The 18,476-nt window shown below is 38.5% G+C and overlaps 1 protein-coding gene across 1 annotated transcript in view; it reads left to right on the top strand.

The window, feature by feature from the left end:
• Positions 1-41: 41 nt before the first annotated feature.
• Positions 42-18,476, top strand: part of LOC122058002 (uncharacterized ATP-dependent helicase YprA) — a 55,835-nt gene continuing 37,400 nt past the window's right edge. Inside the window, exons 1-10 of the mRNA XM_042620374.1 lie at positions 42-550; positions 684-1,418; positions 2,428-2,536; positions 2,638-2,735; positions 16,725-16,886; positions 17,152-17,331; positions 17,417-17,539; positions 17,639-17,788; positions 18,170-18,304; positions 18,389-18,468. Of these exons, the coding sequence (XP_042476308.1) occupies positions 383-550; positions 684-1,418; positions 2,428-2,536; positions 2,638-2,735; positions 16,725-16,886; positions 17,152-17,331; positions 17,417-17,539; positions 17,639-17,788; positions 18,170-18,304; positions 18,389-18,468 (1,940 nt within the window). The 5' untranslated portion in view covers positions 42-382. The remainder of the gene's footprint in view (positions 551-683; positions 1,419-2,427; positions 2,537-2,637; positions 2,736-16,724; positions 16,887-17,151; positions 17,332-17,416; positions 17,540-17,638; positions 17,789-18,169; positions 18,305-18,388; positions 18,469-18,476) is intronic.

Genomic DNA, 18,476 nt, shown 5'->3' with positions numbered 1-18,476 from the left:
TTTTTTTTTTTTTTTCAATTCAATGTCCGGTGGGTGTTGAACAGAAGGATAGTATGATAGTATGTTCATTGATAGGTACCATTATTTTTTTTTTTTTTGGTAGAAATAGTTACCATTATTTAAACCTACAAAAGTTTCCTCATGACTTATGTGTTCCAATAAGAAAAAAAGAATGTTCACTTACGTGGCCAGATTGCCGTTGAACGATGGTTTCCCCGCCAAAACCTAGGGTTTGGAGTTGATAACCTGGCGAATACGAAACCCCGCGAAACTCAACGGACGGGACTTGCAAATCATCTGTCACCGAGTGTATTAAACTTCCTGCCACTCCTATTCAGGGATTCAATAATTGCTGAGAGCAAAACGTTAGAGCCGAGAAGATATGGCGGAGATCGAGAGGGAAATCAGACGAGTCCAAGTTCGAAGCCTCGCTGGTGAATCGACGACTATCTCAATTTCCCCGATAAGTACCATCGAAGAACTAAAACTCAAGTTGAAGGAATTGTTCCTTCCAGCCAAGGATTCCCCAAACTTTCATCTATTTTTCAAGGTAATCATTACTTTGTTGATCTTCTATTCGAAAGAATTCGTGTGATTTGCTATTCTGATCGTCTTCGTCTTAATTTTTACAACTTTTGATTTCTTTAGTTACATCTTAATGTCTGAAATCGTTGCTGCTGTAGGGCACTAAGCTGATCTTGGGGCGTCAAATAGGTAGTCTTTCTTTTGGCCATGACGATTTCTTAGTTCTCGTTCCTTTTACCAAGAAGGCACGGCCTCAGATGCATCATCAATTCTCCAGCCAGCCTACAGCTTCATCGCAGGATCCCAATCAAAATACTGCATCCTCTTTTGCTGATTTGGCATGGTCTGACATGATGAGCGATTTATCGTTTTTATCTGGTACCTCAAGAAACGGAGTTCAACCTGATCTAAATGCTCAAGGGAAGGATAAAGTTATGAAGGAAAGCTTCTTTAACCACTCTTCGAGCACTCAAAGGAGGAAACGGTCTAATTATGATGTACAGGAAAGACCACTCGATGACCTTGTTCACAGTATCCAAGGCACAGCTAGCGGGAAGGTTTTTGATGAACAAAACAGTGAAAAGTTTCTTCAGTTTTTGGAGTCAATAGATTGTTTATCTGATCCAAAGTCAAGGAATTGCTCCTTGAAAGTTTCTTTAGCATATAATGACACGATTCCGTGCAATGAGAAGAAAAAGTCTTGCTTGTGTCCTTCATGGTTGAAGAGGACACTAAAGGGCTTTGCTTTCATAAACACCTTTTATATGGTTCTCCAAATGCGGAGTGAGAGATTCACTTTGGATCAGTTAGATGGAGCATTGAAGCAGCTTGGGAAATTTGGCTTCGATTTTGATATTGCGGACCTGAAGCATATTTCAGTTCTTTGTCCAGAGGTATTTAATCCTCATGGAGTCGTTTTTTCCACCATATTTCAGTTCTGTCCAGAGGAAATTTGGCCTCGATTAGTGTGATCAGTTGGTTTTTCAACCTCCCTTCTCTACAGTAATTGGAAAACTTAAGCTGAAAATGCCAGAACTTTTTCTGTGCTGTAGAAAATAACATACAACAAGCGTTACTTTTGGAGTTGCTGATACTTCCAGGCATTTTTAGTTATTGTGGTGGTTTTTGAGGCTTAAATGGTCCTTTGGCTGAATTCTGAAATCTCTTTTTTTATTTTTTTTTAATTTATTTTGGGAGTTTAATCACTTATTAACTTCACCCTTGTTTTTTTGTTCATATTGGTACAAGAAATTAAGGATTTCAAAGATTGAAAATTGATATATAGAATTTTGAAAGAAGAAAGGATTATTCACTGAGAAGATCCTCATTAATGGAAGCCTATTAATAAGAACCATTGAAAGAGGGGGATAACAAGTTGGCTAGTTGGTGGTGTATGCAAGTCTTGTTTTGGTGGGTCTATCTTGGTTGCCAAGCCACATCAACACTCAAGAACCGTTTAGTAATAAGGAGAAAGCAGGCCTTACACAAGCAGAGAAAACTACAGGGCGCGTGAGGCCCTCATGGAGTTGCTTGTTGGGTTATCGATTTCTTTGGCGGGCATGACCTTCCGAAGGAATTTGTTCTTCGGCTTTCTCTTCTTCTTGAAACTTGGCGCTCAATGGTGTCTATTCCTTTGAGGAGCCAAAGTTGAAGTTTGATGTTGTTGGGCAGCCCTTGCAGTACAGCAGGAGGAAAAGTTCATTATTCAACTTAATTTTTACATCCAATTTTCTGTTTCCTCCATATATGATCTGGTTAAGGACCAATTTTCTGGGTCATTGGTTTAAATATCTTGAATTCTGTGATACAATTCACTTTCTCTAGCAAATGAATCCTTATTAAACAAAAGTAGCTTCATAGTTCTCACCATGCTTAAGGATATCTACATCTTTTCCTTCCCAGGTTGTGAAGTTTGGTGACCAAGAGACTGCTGCTGCCAATGTGGGTGATTCTATTGTTATTTTCAATTCTCTGATTGAGCTGGGAGTTGAAGCGGACAATCATAGGACCGGTAAGTTTGGTGACATGCTCGTCACCCCACTTTCCATGATCCAATTTGATCGAATGTCTTCTTATGCAGCCGTTTGTTGGTTCCAAATTGATGGTCTGCAGCTAGAAAAAAGGTCCGAGACTCAACGGTCGTAGACAAGATGAAGATACGGGACACTGCCTTCAGAAAAAGACTATTGGAGGCTGTTACCTCCTTCACGGTATGTTCTCCATGGACAACATTTTCTCATGTACAAGGCTTTCGTGAACATTAATGGCATGCAAAATGGAATGTTGTTTTAAGTTATGATGTCTATACCATTGCTGCAATTTCTTTGCTCCCTTTCTTGAAGGTGTTTTTGTACTCATTTCAGTGCAATGAAAGATCATTATTTGGGGAATTTTTTTTTGTAGAAATTATTTGGGGGTTATATCCCTAATTTTCTAGTAGAAGAAATAATAAATTTTTAGTGGGGCCATGATTAGCAAGTTGTGAAAAAATAAGACTTTCTTTTTCTAAATTCTGGACTGTGGGGGATATTCTGATGTGTCCTTTTTCCAATCCATATTTTTTCTGTAACTTCCCACGAGATTTGTTATTAAGGTTAAGAAACTGGTTGGGTTTGGCAAAATCAAATAGGTTTCAGGTTGGGTTTTGGGTTTGGGCTTCATTTGGTGAATCTATGGTGTCATTGGGTTGTTGTAAAATATTGCCTTTTGTTAGCAGCATTGATGCAGTAGGGCGTTGGGCTTGAGATATTCTTTTCAATTTGATTCCTATTCCTTTCTTTTTTAGAGCTAGAATCAGTTTGATAGCATTTTAATTTAGATTGGATTTTTATTTTAGTTGCTATGTAGGTTAGTTTCCATTAATTGTTTGATTTTTTCTTTATATTAGTCATGTAATGGATGGAGGAACTCAGTTTTTAGAGTTGAATGAATTTGAGACAATATTTTTGGCTTGGCTGAATATGGACTGCCGTGACTTCCATCTCTCCTTGTTCTGATTTTTTTCTTCTTTCGTTTCTCTTTCTATTTTCTTCTTCTTCTTCTTCTTCTTTTTTTCTCTTCCTTCTCTGTTTTGTATTCCCTTTCTCTGTTTCTGGGCAGTAGTTGCAGGCCCCAAAAAAAGGGATCGATCTCCCTCATTCTTGATCTGCTTGGATTGAGATTTTAGTAGAGGGTTTTCCTTCCCTAGGCGACCCTAGTCCTAGAATCTCGTCTCCAGAGGGTCATTCTATCAAGAGATTTGAGACCTGGTTCAGATTTGGTTCTGTGCCTTGCGTTGGATTCAGTTGCAGGTGAAGTTAGTTGCTGCTGGCAGAGTTCATCACTACCACTGACTTGTGCATCTGATAGGGTGGGAAGCTTTGACATAATTATTGAATTCACAGTACCAGTAGAAGAGCCCTCGAAGGGGTTACTGGACTCGAACCAGAATTGCCTGTCGCCTCCATTATTGAGTGCAAGGTTGAAGACAGCCTAAAACCAGGATTTCTGGTTGTGGGTTTGTACTCACAAATTTTTTTCCAAAGTTGCACTTACCTTTGTTTACTTAACCCCATAATCCTTACTTCTGTTTTATTTATTTATTTATTTTTTTATATCTAAGAAAAGAAATATTAGAAATTAAAAGTCCATACAGCACATATCCGATCTAGCAACATATTGCTTAGTGTTCATTGCCTGTGAGGCTACTTGCTTGAGACGTCCTATTATGCTATCATTAGTTTTTAATACAAACATAGGTTTGATTGAGTTGCTATCTAACTCTCTTCTTAGAGGTATTAAAATGCTATAATTAATTGGGGTAGTATCATTTAGATTCCATAGCATCACCGATCCAAGTTCTTGTCGATCGCTTCCGACCATATCCACTTTCACATACCTGTCCTTTGCCAGCTGAAGACCCCTGAGAAGTCCTAAAACTGCTCCTTCACCATCTTCTCCTGTCATCAAATAGTTAGCATGACATAAGATACATTTTCCATTAGTGAATAAACCGATTGCCCATGCACTAATTTTTTGATTTTTTCCTGTCGTGGTTGTGACTAATAGTATACTCTTACCAATTGGGGGTTGGATAAGTTTTTCAGATTGAGAAAATACCACCTGTGACTGTTGCGTGTCATGTGCTTTGTGTTGGACCCCATTGCTAATCCAGAACTCCGCTTGTTTCAAGATTGAATAAAAATCTGGTTTCATCTCATGAAACAAGATTTTGTTTCTATGTTTCCAAATGAAATAGCAACAGGTCATAAAGATGGAAAAGAACCTTCTCAAGTCTGATTTAGGTATATCCCCCGAATTGAAGCAATACATAACAAAATTATTCAAAGTTAAACCTTGCAGTCGGTCTGGTTTGAGTCCTAATGGACTCGCAGCCCAAACTCTTTTTGTGAAATCACAATCAAAGAAAATATGCTGTAAAGATTCACACTGGATTCGGCAAAACCCACAAATGGGGTCAATGTCCATCCATTTAGACAATATGTCCTTTGTAGGTAGCCCGGTGTTGATCACTCTCCAAAAGAAGAATTTAAATTTGGGATGGATACTGATTTTCCAGTAAAACTGCCACCATTGTGAACAAGGATATGAGCAATAACACCTGTTTGAGCATCCATGGAAATATGTCAGAGAATTTGTCAACAGATAGTTAACAGCAAGCCTTGTTTTGAAAGATCCCTCCTTTGAGAGGAGACACTGCCACCTGTCAGAATGCTGGGACAAATTCATTTGCATGATAAGACTATAAGATTGGATTGGTAACACATTATTTAGAAGTCCTGTATTCCATCTACCGTTTATCACAAATTCATTAACCAGTGAGCAATGTTGCTCGATAGTGCTTGGATTAAAGGGAGATATATCAAGAGTCCTGTTTGGTCTGGAGGATAAGATCCAGGAATCATCCCAGAAGAAGGTGTTGTTGCCATTTCCTATGTGTCACCGAATAATATTTTTTAGACTTGGAAGCACTGAGGCTATGTTGTTCCAGCATGGGGATCCTCGGGTACCTAATGTCTTTTTGTGAAAAACTGACCTGTTATTGAAATATTTTGATTTGAGTACTTGAACCCAAAGGCTCTGATCATTGTTCAGCATTCTCCATGTAAGTGTCAGAAGTAGAGCTTTATTGTGGGTTTCAGAATTCTGGATACCTAGTCCTTCCAGATGTTTTGGTTGGCAAATTTTCTTCCATCCAATTAAGTGAGGCCTATTGCGATTCTTCCCATCGCCATTCAGAAAGTGAAGATAGATGGAGTCTAGCTTCCTGCAAACATTCTTTGGGAACAAAAAACAAGACATTAGATGCGTAGGCACCGATGCAATAGAAGATTGCAGAAGAATTGTTCTCCCTGCAAAGGATAACATGTTTGCCTTCCAATTGGTCAGTTTGTTACTAACTCTATCAATGATACTTTGAAATTGAATGGACCTGGATCTGGAAAGAAAGAGACGTGTACTCAAATAGGTAGAGTCCTCTTTCAATTCTGCAATTCCAATGGTGTTGCCAAGATGAGTTCTTGTGATCTTATCAATGTTAGAACTAAAGGCTAACCCACTTTTCTCAAAGTTTATAGTTAGGCCAGATAGGTCAGAAAAGAGGTCCAAAATACACTTAACAGTATTAAGGGCCTCAACAGAGGCTCTGCAAAAGATGAAAGTATCATCTGCAAAGAAAAGGTGAGAAACCTCAGGGGCATTTTTGGCAATCTTAATACCTCTAAACATGTTGAGGTCTCTATAGGCTGTAAGCAGTCTAGACAGACCTTCCATTGCCATGATGAACAAAAAAGGGCTGAAAGGGCATCCTTGTCTGATACCCTAGAGGTGGTGAAGAAGTTAAACGCAGATCCATTGAGTTTAATGGAAAAGGTTGTAGTACTAATGAGATTATTTACCAGTTCGATCCATTTTTCACCAAATCCAAGAAATCTGAAGATAGAGAATAAGAAAACCCATTCCAATTTGTCATAGGCTTTGGCCATATCCAACTTTATAGCCACAAAGCCTGACTTACCTTTTTTCCATTTGAGGGCGTGAAAAATTTCCTGAGCAATGATAATGTTATCATTAATCTGTCTACCTGGAACAAAAGCAGCTTGAAAAGGGGAAATGAAGACGGATAGGTGATTCTTGAGTCTGGAGGCCAAAATTTTCGCGACACATTTATAGGATATATTACATAGACTTATGGGTTTGAAGTCACATACCTTGGAAGCATTTTCCTTCTTCGGAATGACACAAATGAGCGTATGATTCGTGCCCTCAGGAAGAGAACAAGTATGAAAGAAATTTGAAACAAAGTTTACCACATCCTTACCCAGGAAATTCCAGCATTTTTGGTAAAAGACAGCTTGAAAACCATCTAGTCCTGGGGCTTTAAAAGACCCAAAAGAAATTATAATTCTCTTGATTTCATCCTCGAGGGGAGGGGAGGTCAGAGCCGTGGGGTCAAAATTCTTCACCGGGGGAAACAAACACTCAATAAAATTGGGATCCAAAGGATTAGAGGAAGAAAAAAGTTCTTTAAAAAAAGAAGCAAAATGCGAAGCAATTGCCTCGGGGGAAGAGATTCTATCTCCATTATCCGAAATCAATGAAACTATTCACTATTCTTCTCTTGTTCAGATTGACTTTGGAGACAGAATGATAAAATCTGGTGTTCTTATCCCCATCGTGGATGAAGGAATGCCTTGACTTTTGTAGCCAGAAATGTTCTTCAGCATCCAAAATCCATGAAAACTTGTTTTTGATGTCCCCAAGAATAGGGCCAGAGAAATGATTGTCATTTTCATGCTGCAAAAAGAAAGAGAGAAGACTGGATTTGAGATGTTCAATATGACCGAACACTTCCCATTTCCATCTGGACAAAAGTCTGCTTATAGAAGCTAACTTCGAAGAAAGATTATCGTTTTCCAAAACTGACCAATGGTTGGCACAAAACGGATAAAATTCAGGGTGACTCATCCACGCATGCTGGTAATGGAACAATTTGGGAAGCTTAGGACCAGTCATGGAGGAATGGAGAACAATAGGGTTATGATCAGACCCAAGAGAAGCAAGTTTTGTCACAGAGGCACTAGGGCATACAGCTAACCAAGATAGATTAGCGTACACTCTATCCAAACATTCCTTAATGAGGTTCGGAGGCTTCTGTTTGTTAGACCAAGTGAATATGTTCCCAGCTGGTTTTAGAAAATGGAGTGAATGGTCGCTGGTTTTAGAAAATGGAGTGAATGGTCATGAATAACTGAATAAGATTATCAAAGCACATAGAAGATTGGGATGGTTTGAAGGGTTTTCCTCCAAACTTCATGTCTTGACAAGAAATTTCATTGAAGTCACCCAGAATCACAAGAGGCAAGTTATTTTCAGAAAGAAAAGATTGGATTTCTGCCCAACAGTTAAGATGCAAAGTGGGGTGTGGGGGAGCATATATGCACAAGATAGTCCATCTCACAGGTAAACAAGTGGTCGGTTCCAGTACAATAGCCAAGAAATAAGTGCCTATGTAGTAAGAAGAAAAGTGGACATGGTTCCTAATGAGAAGCCATAGTCCCCCTTGCTTACCAATATTTCCAGAGCTATTGATGAAAAGAGAGGTGTTGAAAACCTTAGAAAGGCAATAAGGTTTGAAATCTAAATGGTTAGAAATTTTAGTTTCACATGGAAAAACAATATCAGGGTTTATTTGTTTCATGTGTTTGTTCAGGCAGCCTTTCGTAATTTTAGAGTGTAAACCTCTAACATTCCAACACATCACAATCATGATTACACAAAAAATAAATGGAACTAGGTTGATGAAGTAGGGCAACCAGCAGAGAACAAGCAAAAGAGAGCACAAAAATTTTAAAGATGAAAAAGGTGGAAGATGCTTCTGAGGGGTAGATAAACAAATAGAACAAGCACACACTGTACAAGTGAATCGAAGAAAATCGAGTCAGAAGATTAAAGATAAAGTAACACTGGTACCTTGGTATAAACTGCCTTTTCCAAGACCTTCTATCCAGATTAAAAACAGATAAGACAATACTTAGAACAACACAAAGGAAGACTGATAAGTAGATAGGGAAAGGATGGAAATTAGATATAAGAATTACCCGATTCCTTTCAGGATCTCCTGAACCCTCTCCCCGTTGGTCTTCTTCAAGATGATCCTCAGGGCTTGCTTGCTCTTGATTATGAGGATCTTCCTGAATCAGATCGCAGTCAGCTGAGAATCCCCTCTCTTTGAAGCTACCGAATATTTGGTCTAAGGTAAGAACAGGGTTCTCAGATTGATCAAGGGCTTCATTGATCAGGTCCCGGATACAAGAGATAAGAGGTTCCTCAACACTATCAGATCTTGGTCTTTTAGCCACTCTAGGTCTCGATGATCCTTCACCATACTTCTGTTGCTGCCTAGTTTATCCCCACTAAATATTTATTAATTCCCTTTAAGTCCCATCTCCCAAACAGCTCATAAGTAATTTGTTTATTTACAACTCTGCCATTCACCTTTATAATTACTGTTTATTTACAATACTGCCACTGCATTTTGGGTTATTGTGTACTCCTATTTGGGTGGGCCATTAAGCAAACCGAACAGGGTTTTTTTTTAAAACCCTGGTTCTGCATCAAGCATTGAGCATTTGAATCCTGCATGTCTACTATTTTATTTTACCCCATTGATTTTCTTCACATATCTCCTATCCTGGCCCAACCTTGTCTCTCTCTTACCCTGCCCTTCTATGACCTTTTCATGGGTTTGCTCAGGTTATTATTGAGGAGGTTAGGATAAGTCAGGTTGAGTTTGTGATGGGCAAACCTAACTGTTATTAATGCAATGCTAATCTCGAAGTAGTGACATCCAGTGGGAGATCAGCTGGTGACAGGATTACAGGTAGAAACAAGACTCGAATTGAGAGGAAATCAGATTACTCTATTTAAACAACTCAGATATGCGTGGAATTCTTGTCAAATGGTCTATTTTGTCAAGGAGAACAAGTACATAAAATCTTATGTTGATCACTTTATCTAATGATAAGATTTGAAGATATGGAGTAGTCTCAAAATATCAAGCCACCAAAAGAGAGACCAAATTAAATAATCAACAGAAAATAGCAAGTCAATCTCAACATGGAAACATGGAATCATATTAGGAAACTTAGGTGAACAGAAATAGCAAGTGCATCAGCAATTAGTAGAAAAGAATAGAAACAAAGAGAAGTGCTGCTGTAACAGAATTCCAACATAGCAGAAAACTGCCAACAGAACTTGAGTTTGATGGGCTTGAGTTGCTTATATGTTGGCACTAGAAATCTGTTTAACACTTGACAAGAAGACTAAGTAATGTAGAACTAGAATTGGAAAACCAACCTAGCCCCAAAACAGCAGGATACTCTCAAAGAACAGGCACAAGCAAAGTAGGACAATAGCAGAAATAGATCAGACGAAATAGAAATCAGATCTAGAATAGTGAACTATCCATCTCAATACAAAAGTGTTGCTGGTCAGATCAGTTTAACTGATAACAAGGGCTTACCAAAGCTTCAAATAGGTTCAATTCAACTTAGTAACATCAACCACAGTCCAAGAGAACAATAGAAACTGGAACAGGTCTATCGATCTCAGTTCTGGAAAACACAGGTCACTAAAAACCAAAATCATAGAGATTTTTTTTATATCTTCAATTTGGCTGGCCAGGATTAGCCCAAACCAGGGTCGATCCTTACTTGGATAGGGAGGAAGTATCGACCAGAAATAGGGCCCAAAAAACTAGCTGGAACTGCTTCAGGTAGCAGACAGCCGATTGTGAAATCTGAAGAATTTCTGGGCAGAGTTAAAGTCTGGATACCTGGCTGTCGAACAACAGTAAACCCTTGAGGAGAAAAACCTTGACAGAGAAAAGAACACCTGAAGAAGAAGTAGATCCTCCTGGGCTTCTCACCGAGGAGTCGTTGGATCACACACCAACCTACACTTTGATCAAACACAAAGTAACCATTTCCAGAGGAGATGCAGCAGCAACATAGCTTTGTTTAGTTCATAAAATCGTGGAGGCTATGTGAGCCCTCCTCTTTATTTATAACTTTGATGGGAGAGATTACAATATAGAAACCATAATAGTTACTAAAACTGGAAATTAGAAGCTAATAAAATACAAGGTCTTCTAGTTACTAAAACTGAAATTAGAAACTAGTAAAATTAGAAGCTAAATTAGAAGCTACTGAATATAGAAACTACTGAATACTGAAAATAGAAACTAGATCCCATCAAAGCAAGCAAAATCCTTAGCTGTTCTTGCCCTGGCCGACTCCCCTCTTCCTCGTCCTTTCATACGTCTTTAATGCTGCATCACTAACAAAGGTTAGTGAGCCGAATAGTAGATTGAGTATAACAGGAACTGAACTTATACGTGCAACGATGGAGAAATTGGGAAACTGACCTTTAAAAGTGGAAGAAGGATAGGGAAGAATATGGACTAGGCTTTCCACTTAGAACTTGACTAGCATCTCACTAATCCAACTTGGCATTCCACCAATGGCTTTACTGCAACAAGTCATTGGCGTCCCACCAATGACAAATCCAACTTGGCATCTCACAATGAAGGAGCTCTGAAGCTCAGAGAACTCGCAAGCAAAAGCTATGTTAGAACCTCAAAATCATAGGACACTTGTGTACCCCCTTCTCTTTATTTATAGAACTAACAAATAACAGGATTAGAAAAGTCTCCATGTGCAGGATTAGGAAAGTTCCATTACAAACTTAGCTTTTGAAAATAAAAAGTATACAGAAAAAGAAAATATAAATGAACACTTAATTTCGTATAGGCTTCAAGGCCTGCTTATAGAACTGGCCCATTATAATAGTAAACCCAAAAGTACTAAGCCCATGGTCCATATAACCCATTGGGCACTCAAAATTAAGCCTATTTGTCCATTCTTGATCCAATCTGACTTAACTGATAGCTAGGTTTTCTGCTGGCCTTCTTGTTCTTCTGAACTGCATCAATTGCCATCCTACTAATTGTGTAGTCATTGTTGCCTTAGCTTATTTATTAGAAATAATAATCTCTAAAAGTTTTGGCTCCTAGAAGTTCAATAACATTATCAAAAAAGGAAAAAAAAAAAGAAGAAGAAATTCAGTAGCAATATAAACTACCATCATGCCCCTATTATTTTCCTATTTATTATGTGAAGATTTGGTTCTCCTCTAATGTAATCCATAGCCATAGACATAGTGCTGGTTTTTATGTTTCAGCAGCCAGTGATGGATAAAAGAAGCGGCTGCTGCCTAGGGAAGAAAGCAAGTACATTGCAAGGATAATAGAGGTGCAATCTGAAAAGTACCATGAACAGTAATTTGAAGAAAAGGGGAAGAGAAGGATAGGGAGAGGAGTGAGAGAAAAGAGGAAGCCTTCTCGGCTGCACTATTCAAGTCCAATCTCTATAATTCATTCTTCATACGGAAGGGAGGGGTGATTACATGTATTTAAACTTCGAAAAATAAGAAAAGAGAAGAGAATCTTCCTAATGTCTAGTTTCCTAAAATAAGTGAACTAACTTAGAAAATACTATTAAAACTCTGAACTTGCTAAACTACTAAACTCCAAAACAAAAGTTAAATCCAGTAAGACTATACGACTTAAGACAAAAATAATAGCTAAGGAATGGACCCCACAATATCCCTGTAATAATCCACCACTAAGGCACCGTTTGACAACGTTCCGTTTTTGCCGTTTCTGCATTTTCTTGTTCCCAGAAACGGAGAAATAGCCTAAAAAGTGTTTGATAAAGTTGTTTCATTTTACCCATTTCTAGAAACATAAATAAAAATTTATGCCTATTTACAATTCTAGAAACGACTTTAACGAAACAAGTCGGACTTGTTTCGTCATTTCTAAAAACGAATTTGAGAGAAAAAAAGGCTGTTGCGCCCGATAAATCTCTCAAATATTTAAACCTAAAAAGAGGCAACCGAACCTTCTCTCCCTTTTGGGCATCCGATGATACTATTGGGTTTTTTAGTGGCATTATGTTTGCAAATAACGTTTAGAGAAACAGGTTTATCAAACACGAAAATGTCCGTTTTTGTTTCCAGAAACGTGAAAAGCCGTTTCTGCTGTTTCTAGACACAGAAACAGCAGAAGCGTTATCAAACGGTGCCTAAATATTTATAGCCGTGCCCCTTTAGATCTCCCACTTTTGAGGCCCATACTAAATATTTATTTCCGTGAACCCCTTTGGATCTCCCACTTTTGGGCACAATGGAGATTAGCTTAGAATTTATCTATTAGTAGTTGTTATAGGGATCTTGTGGGCCCCAATGTAGGGACCGAAGGATACTTTGATAGTAAACTACAAAAGGCCGGTGTCAGTCTATATGCTAGCTAAGTTATTCCTTAGCTGCTAGCTTTGTCTTAAGTTGTATAGTCTTACTGGATTTAGCTTCTGTTTTGGAGTTTAGTAGTTTAGCAATTTTACTAGTATTTTCTAAGTTAGTTTACTTATTTTAGGAAACTAGACATGAGGAGGGTTCTACTTTCTGGATCTTTAAATACATGTAATCACCTCTCCCTTACGTAAGAATGAGTTGTAGAGTTTGGACCTAGATTGTGTTGCCAAGAAGGCTTCCTCTTTTCTTTGTCTTCTCCATAGTTTTTAAGGCGCTGATGCGGTCTAGAGATGGTAAGGCAGTGCTTCGCCTCATGTGAAGTGGCGCCTTATGGGGTTTTTTTTTAATTTTTTTTTAAACACATTTTAAAATTGCTTGATGAAGATTCCAAATATAGATTTTTTATTGGTAGGTGTATGGTTTTGTTAATACTTGAGATGTATGGTATCAACTTTACTCCACCAAAAATAACCAAAACAAACAAAACAAAAACCCGATTCACAAACAGGGTTTAGGGTTTGGATTTTGTCAAGGGTTTTAAGAAAGGGCTTTGAGAAGGAATCAAGGAACAAGGAAGAACCATTGATCCAGGCAACCATTTTGCTCCGGCAGCGGTGAACTTCATTCTTCTTTGACAGGAGTAGAAATATAGTGGATGACCTTAGGGCTTAGGCACTTATTTTGGCATCATAGAGGTAAGTATAGTAAATACTTGTATTTTTTATGTCTTCTTTTCTTTATATTTATAATTTTGTTTCATAATTATTATATTTATATTATATGTTAATATGATTGATGATGATTGATGATTGATGATAAGATGAACTTAGTTTATTCACTTTATTGATTTGTTTTCTTGATGAATATCTTACATTGGTATGAATATGAACCTTTAATATTTATTTAACATATGAGTAATAGGATTCAACTAGGATTTGAGCCAAATAGATTGGTTTTATAAAAAAAATTACAAAGGAACGCTTTAGTCGATAAGGTGACGCTTTATGCCCGCCTTATCACTAAGGCGCTCTGAAAGACCCTTAAATGCCTTCATCACCTTACCGCCTTAAAAACTATGGTCTTCTCCTCCCTATCCTTCTCCTCTCTTCTTTTCTTTAGATTACTGTTCACTGTACTTTTCACTCTATCTCTGTTCTCCTTGCTATTGATCTGCTTTCTCTGCTAGGCAGAAACTTCTTTTCTCCATCATATACTGCTGAAACATAAACCAGTAAGCTTCTCAGCTTTTGTTTAGTTAGGAAAATAGCCAATACCTAGGCCTGTGTTGTAGACAATTAAGTCGTTGATTCCTATTCTAGGATTAAGTTGGCTGGCTGCATCACATAGGTGATGGAGGGCCTTAGGGAAGAAAGGGAAAAATCAGAATAGAGAGGGAAAAGAAGGAGAAGCACACATTCTCACAAGCACAAATTGTAACCAATTCTCATTTAAAAAAAATCATCCTAGCATGTCCATCGGTTACAGCCAATATATAGGAAAGTAAAGACATGAAATTAGAAAGTCTACTAACATATTATTTAGCCTAAACTAGGAAGCAACCATAAAAGGAAACTAATGCAAGGAAATAAATCCAAAATCCTACATTCAAATCTGGAAATAAAAGGCATGAAATAAAAGACAAAGTAACTACTACTTTTACTTCCAACCCTTGTTGGACCAAAACCCTAGGCTGGACCGATTCTTCTTGGCTCTTGGTTTCCAAAGCCAGTCATGCTGGTCCAACCAAGTAAGGGCAGCCGTATCTGCATCAACTCTCCTCTGAAAAGAACTCGACTCCGTCGAGTTAGGAAAATGATCGAGGAGACTGTCTGAAGGAATACGCTAAATGAGGAACGATCCCACCATCTTCTTGAGCTTAATTTCAAACACTTATTGTGATCTTGAATTATGTGTCACTCCTTCTTAGGGAGGATGTCTCATTGACATCCTTAATGCCACTACTCGCGTCTATGACCAAGGTTATCATCTTGTGATTAGTGTTCACTCCAGCTAGAAGAACTTCTTCGGCGGTAATCTTCATTGTCAACACATGACGAATGACATAAAAGGGATGTTGGTCCTCATCACTAAGAGTGTCATTGACTTCACCTGGCGCACGCTCTTCTCTTAAATCAACTGTGTCTGAACCAAGTTGCTCTTCGGGAATATATGGTATAGGAGAATCCTTATCAATAAAAGCAATCAAACGGCTGGGACATTGAGCATTGATATGTCCAAATCCATTGCATGAGTAGCACCAAATTGTAAACTTTGTTGCATCAGAAGGTTTATCTAAACTATGCTGAGGGGGTGAGTATGGATGAGTAGGGCATGAAGATGACATTTCAAAAGCATGTCAAGGTGGAGAATGCGGCCGACTAGGTCGTGAAGAGGCCATAGATGTAGCACTAGCCTGTGGTTGGTTAGATGACCTTTCTTGGGCAGGAGACTGTTGCAGACTGGAACTAGTACCTCGAGGAAAAGTATCTGTAAAATTTCTCCGACTGTATGGGCGTTAAACCCTACTAGTTGCAGTCCCAGTAATGCAGGAGTATCCTAGTTTCAGAGATAGATCTCTCCACTGGGAGGGTGTTAGGACTTGGGGGATCAAGGGTTTAAATCGCCTAAGGTTACGCTACCTTCGACCCAAGTCTCAGGGTCAATTAATTGGGAATAATGATTCGGAAAACTTTGAATCTGAATAGTTCCACCCAGAACAGAGTACCAATAGCAAAGCATTGAAGAAAGAATAATAGAAGAGATCAAATGTAGGAGATCAAACCTGAGAGGAGGAACCCTGGTCTGAATGGATGAAAAGGAAGAGAAACCAATAGGCATGTCCAGCAATCAGCAGATGAACCCAAATTCATTCAATTTTCATAATTGAACTCTCAATCATTGGGTACAGTAAGATATATAAAGGGAAACAACTCCTAAGCCTAATCCTATCCTGAAACTGAAACATAATTTGACTCTATTTATAACTCAATGACTCCATCAACAGGACTAGAAATTTTACAAAATAAGCAAACTCAACTGCTACTGATACCTATCGTTAACTAACAGCAGAATATATATATATATATATATAACTATAATCCCTAACTGCATCAGAGAAATAGAGGGTGGGTGTTACACAGAGAATTAAAATAAGATGAAGTGGAGAGGCGCATCCGTGTCCAGAGTGTTGTGTGATGGATGTCTTCCTTTAAGCTTTAAAGGAAAATTTTATAGGATAGTCATATGACCGGCAATGATTTATGGAGCTGAATGTTAGTTAGTAAAGAAATATCATCTGGATAAACTTCGTGTAGTTGAGATGAGGATGTTAGATGGATGAATAGTAAAACTGAGATGAGGATGTTGAGATGGATGAGTAGTAAAACTAGAAAAAGGATAAAACAAGGAATGACCTTATTAGAGCTGATTTAGGAATAGCTCTAGTACATGATAAGCTGTGAGAATGTTGTTTGAGGTGGCATGGACATGTGTAACGGAGGCCTTTAGATGCTCCAGTACGGAGGAGTGATTTGATTAAGATTGAAGGAGCTAAAAGAGCCAAAATAGCGAGGAAAGGCATGTGTAGCTTAGGCCTTGTTAGTTGTTACAATTATGGCTTTGAATAGAGCTTATTGGAGGGAAAAAATCCATTTGGCATGTAGCTGATCCCATTTAGTTGGGAGAGGGCTGAGTTGAGTTGACCAGTTTGCTGCTGTTACTGATTGTACTGAATCCTGTGCTTACCTATTTAACTACCTTGTGTCATGCTTCTATATTTCTTCTCCTCATCCATGGATTATACCATTCGAGATTTTACCATGCAGGGTAAAACAATGTTTGCAAGGAGGGTTACAATGCTTTTATCATTGGAAGATCTTCTAAAATCTATGGAGGAAAGTGGTGATGCTGCAAAATGCAGTGAAGCAAAATGTACGAGGAGTCGTTCTGCCCCTTCAAGTTCTCATTCGCTGCAGGAACTATGTCAGGTAGATACTATGTTGTCATTAACATTAATCATATCAATGGTTCTATGTGGGGTGTTGCTTGATACTATGCTTTTCAGCATACCGTTCCTCTCAGGGGAAGGGAAGTTTCTTCTGATACTCTTCTAATGAGGATAGGAACTATGAGTTGAAAATTTTAGAATTTTTTTCTATGTGCATGCCATGGCTTCACTTGAATTGCGCGTGGAATCATTGTATGATTAATGCTAACAAAATTTGTTTGCAACTTCTCAAAACCCTTGTGCAGGTTTTCCTGTCTTTCTCATGGACCTTTAATACTGTTCCCTGGAGAAGTACCTTATTCTCTTTCACTAACTTTCTGAGTCTATTCTCTTTCACTAACTTGCTGAGTCAACAGGACACAAATGAATTGTCACCAGGAGAAATGGTTGAACATCTTAGAAAGGGACTTGGATCGCAAGGACAGGTTTCTTCTATTTTTCTGTGTTTATTAGCTTGTTGCTGTGATAGGAAGGCTGTAGAAGACTATTGGTGTAGTTTTTCCTACGCAGATTGTTCATATTGAAGAAATTGGTGTGAGAAAGGCTATGCATGTTGAGATCCTAAATGAGCTCTCAGAGACAACGAGGTCTGCACTTCAAAGGATTGGAGTCACTAGGTTGTACAGCCACCAGGTATGATTTAGTCTTGCACTGGATTCCTGTTTTGAAGGCAATTATTTCCTTAATATTTTTCTGACTCCCTTATCTTTCTGGCTCTGTTGTTATATGCAGGCAGAGGCAATACAGGCTTCTCTTTCTGGGAAAGATGTAGTTGTGGCAACAATGACTTCTAGTGGAAAATCCCTTTGCTACAATGTGCCAGTACTGGAAGCATTGACCCAGAATTTATTATCATGTGCTCTGTACTTATTTCCAACAAAGGTTTTTAGAATGAAATATAGTTTCATCATTGGAATATGGTTTGATGAACTCAAGTTGTGAATTTTTCAATGCAAGTTTTACTTTTCATGAATTCATAGAAAAAAAAAAACCATGGGGAGAAAGAATGCTACCTGGTCACATGGCCATTGCACCAGTGCCTGGGCCAGTGGGAGTGTGTGCACAGGCATCCAACCACAGGAGTATGGACGTCTTTCCACGGCGTCTTTTGTGTGGGTGTAGAGGGTGCAACCGGGTAGCCTTTTTTCCTCCAAAACCATATTATCCATCTTTTCAGTTCTGTTGGGTTAATTTACTGGAAATTGGCCTTTTTAGTCCTAGGTCAAGTAGTATGCGTAAATGAAGTTGTCTATGCATATGCAGGCTTTAGCTCAAGATCAGTTAAGAGCTTTGTTAGTGATGACAGAGGGGTTGTTGGATATTAGCAAAAATATTGGTGTCTATGATGGCGACACTTCTCAACACGACAGGAAATGGATCCGTAGTTCTGCTAGACTGGTATTGTTTGTTATGCTGCACTGGTGGTTTTCATCATCAGACATATATCCAGTTTTTGGCTGAAACTGGTCTGTGTATATGCAGTTGATCTCGAATCCTGATATGTTACACATGTCAATCTTGCCATACCATGGACAATTCCAGCGGATTTTATCAAATCTGAGGTAGCTTC

Source organism: Macadamia integrifolia, chromosome 12 (genome assembly GCF_013358625.1).
Source record: "Macadamia integrifolia cultivar HAES 741 chromosome 12, SCU_Mint_v3, whole genome shotgun sequence".
NCBI lineage: Eukaryota > Viridiplantae > Streptophyta > Magnoliopsida > Proteales > Proteaceae > Macadamia > Macadamia integrifolia.
The sequence above is the reverse complement of the archived record's forward strand: the minus strand, read 5'-3'. Positions and strand labels throughout refer to the sequence as shown.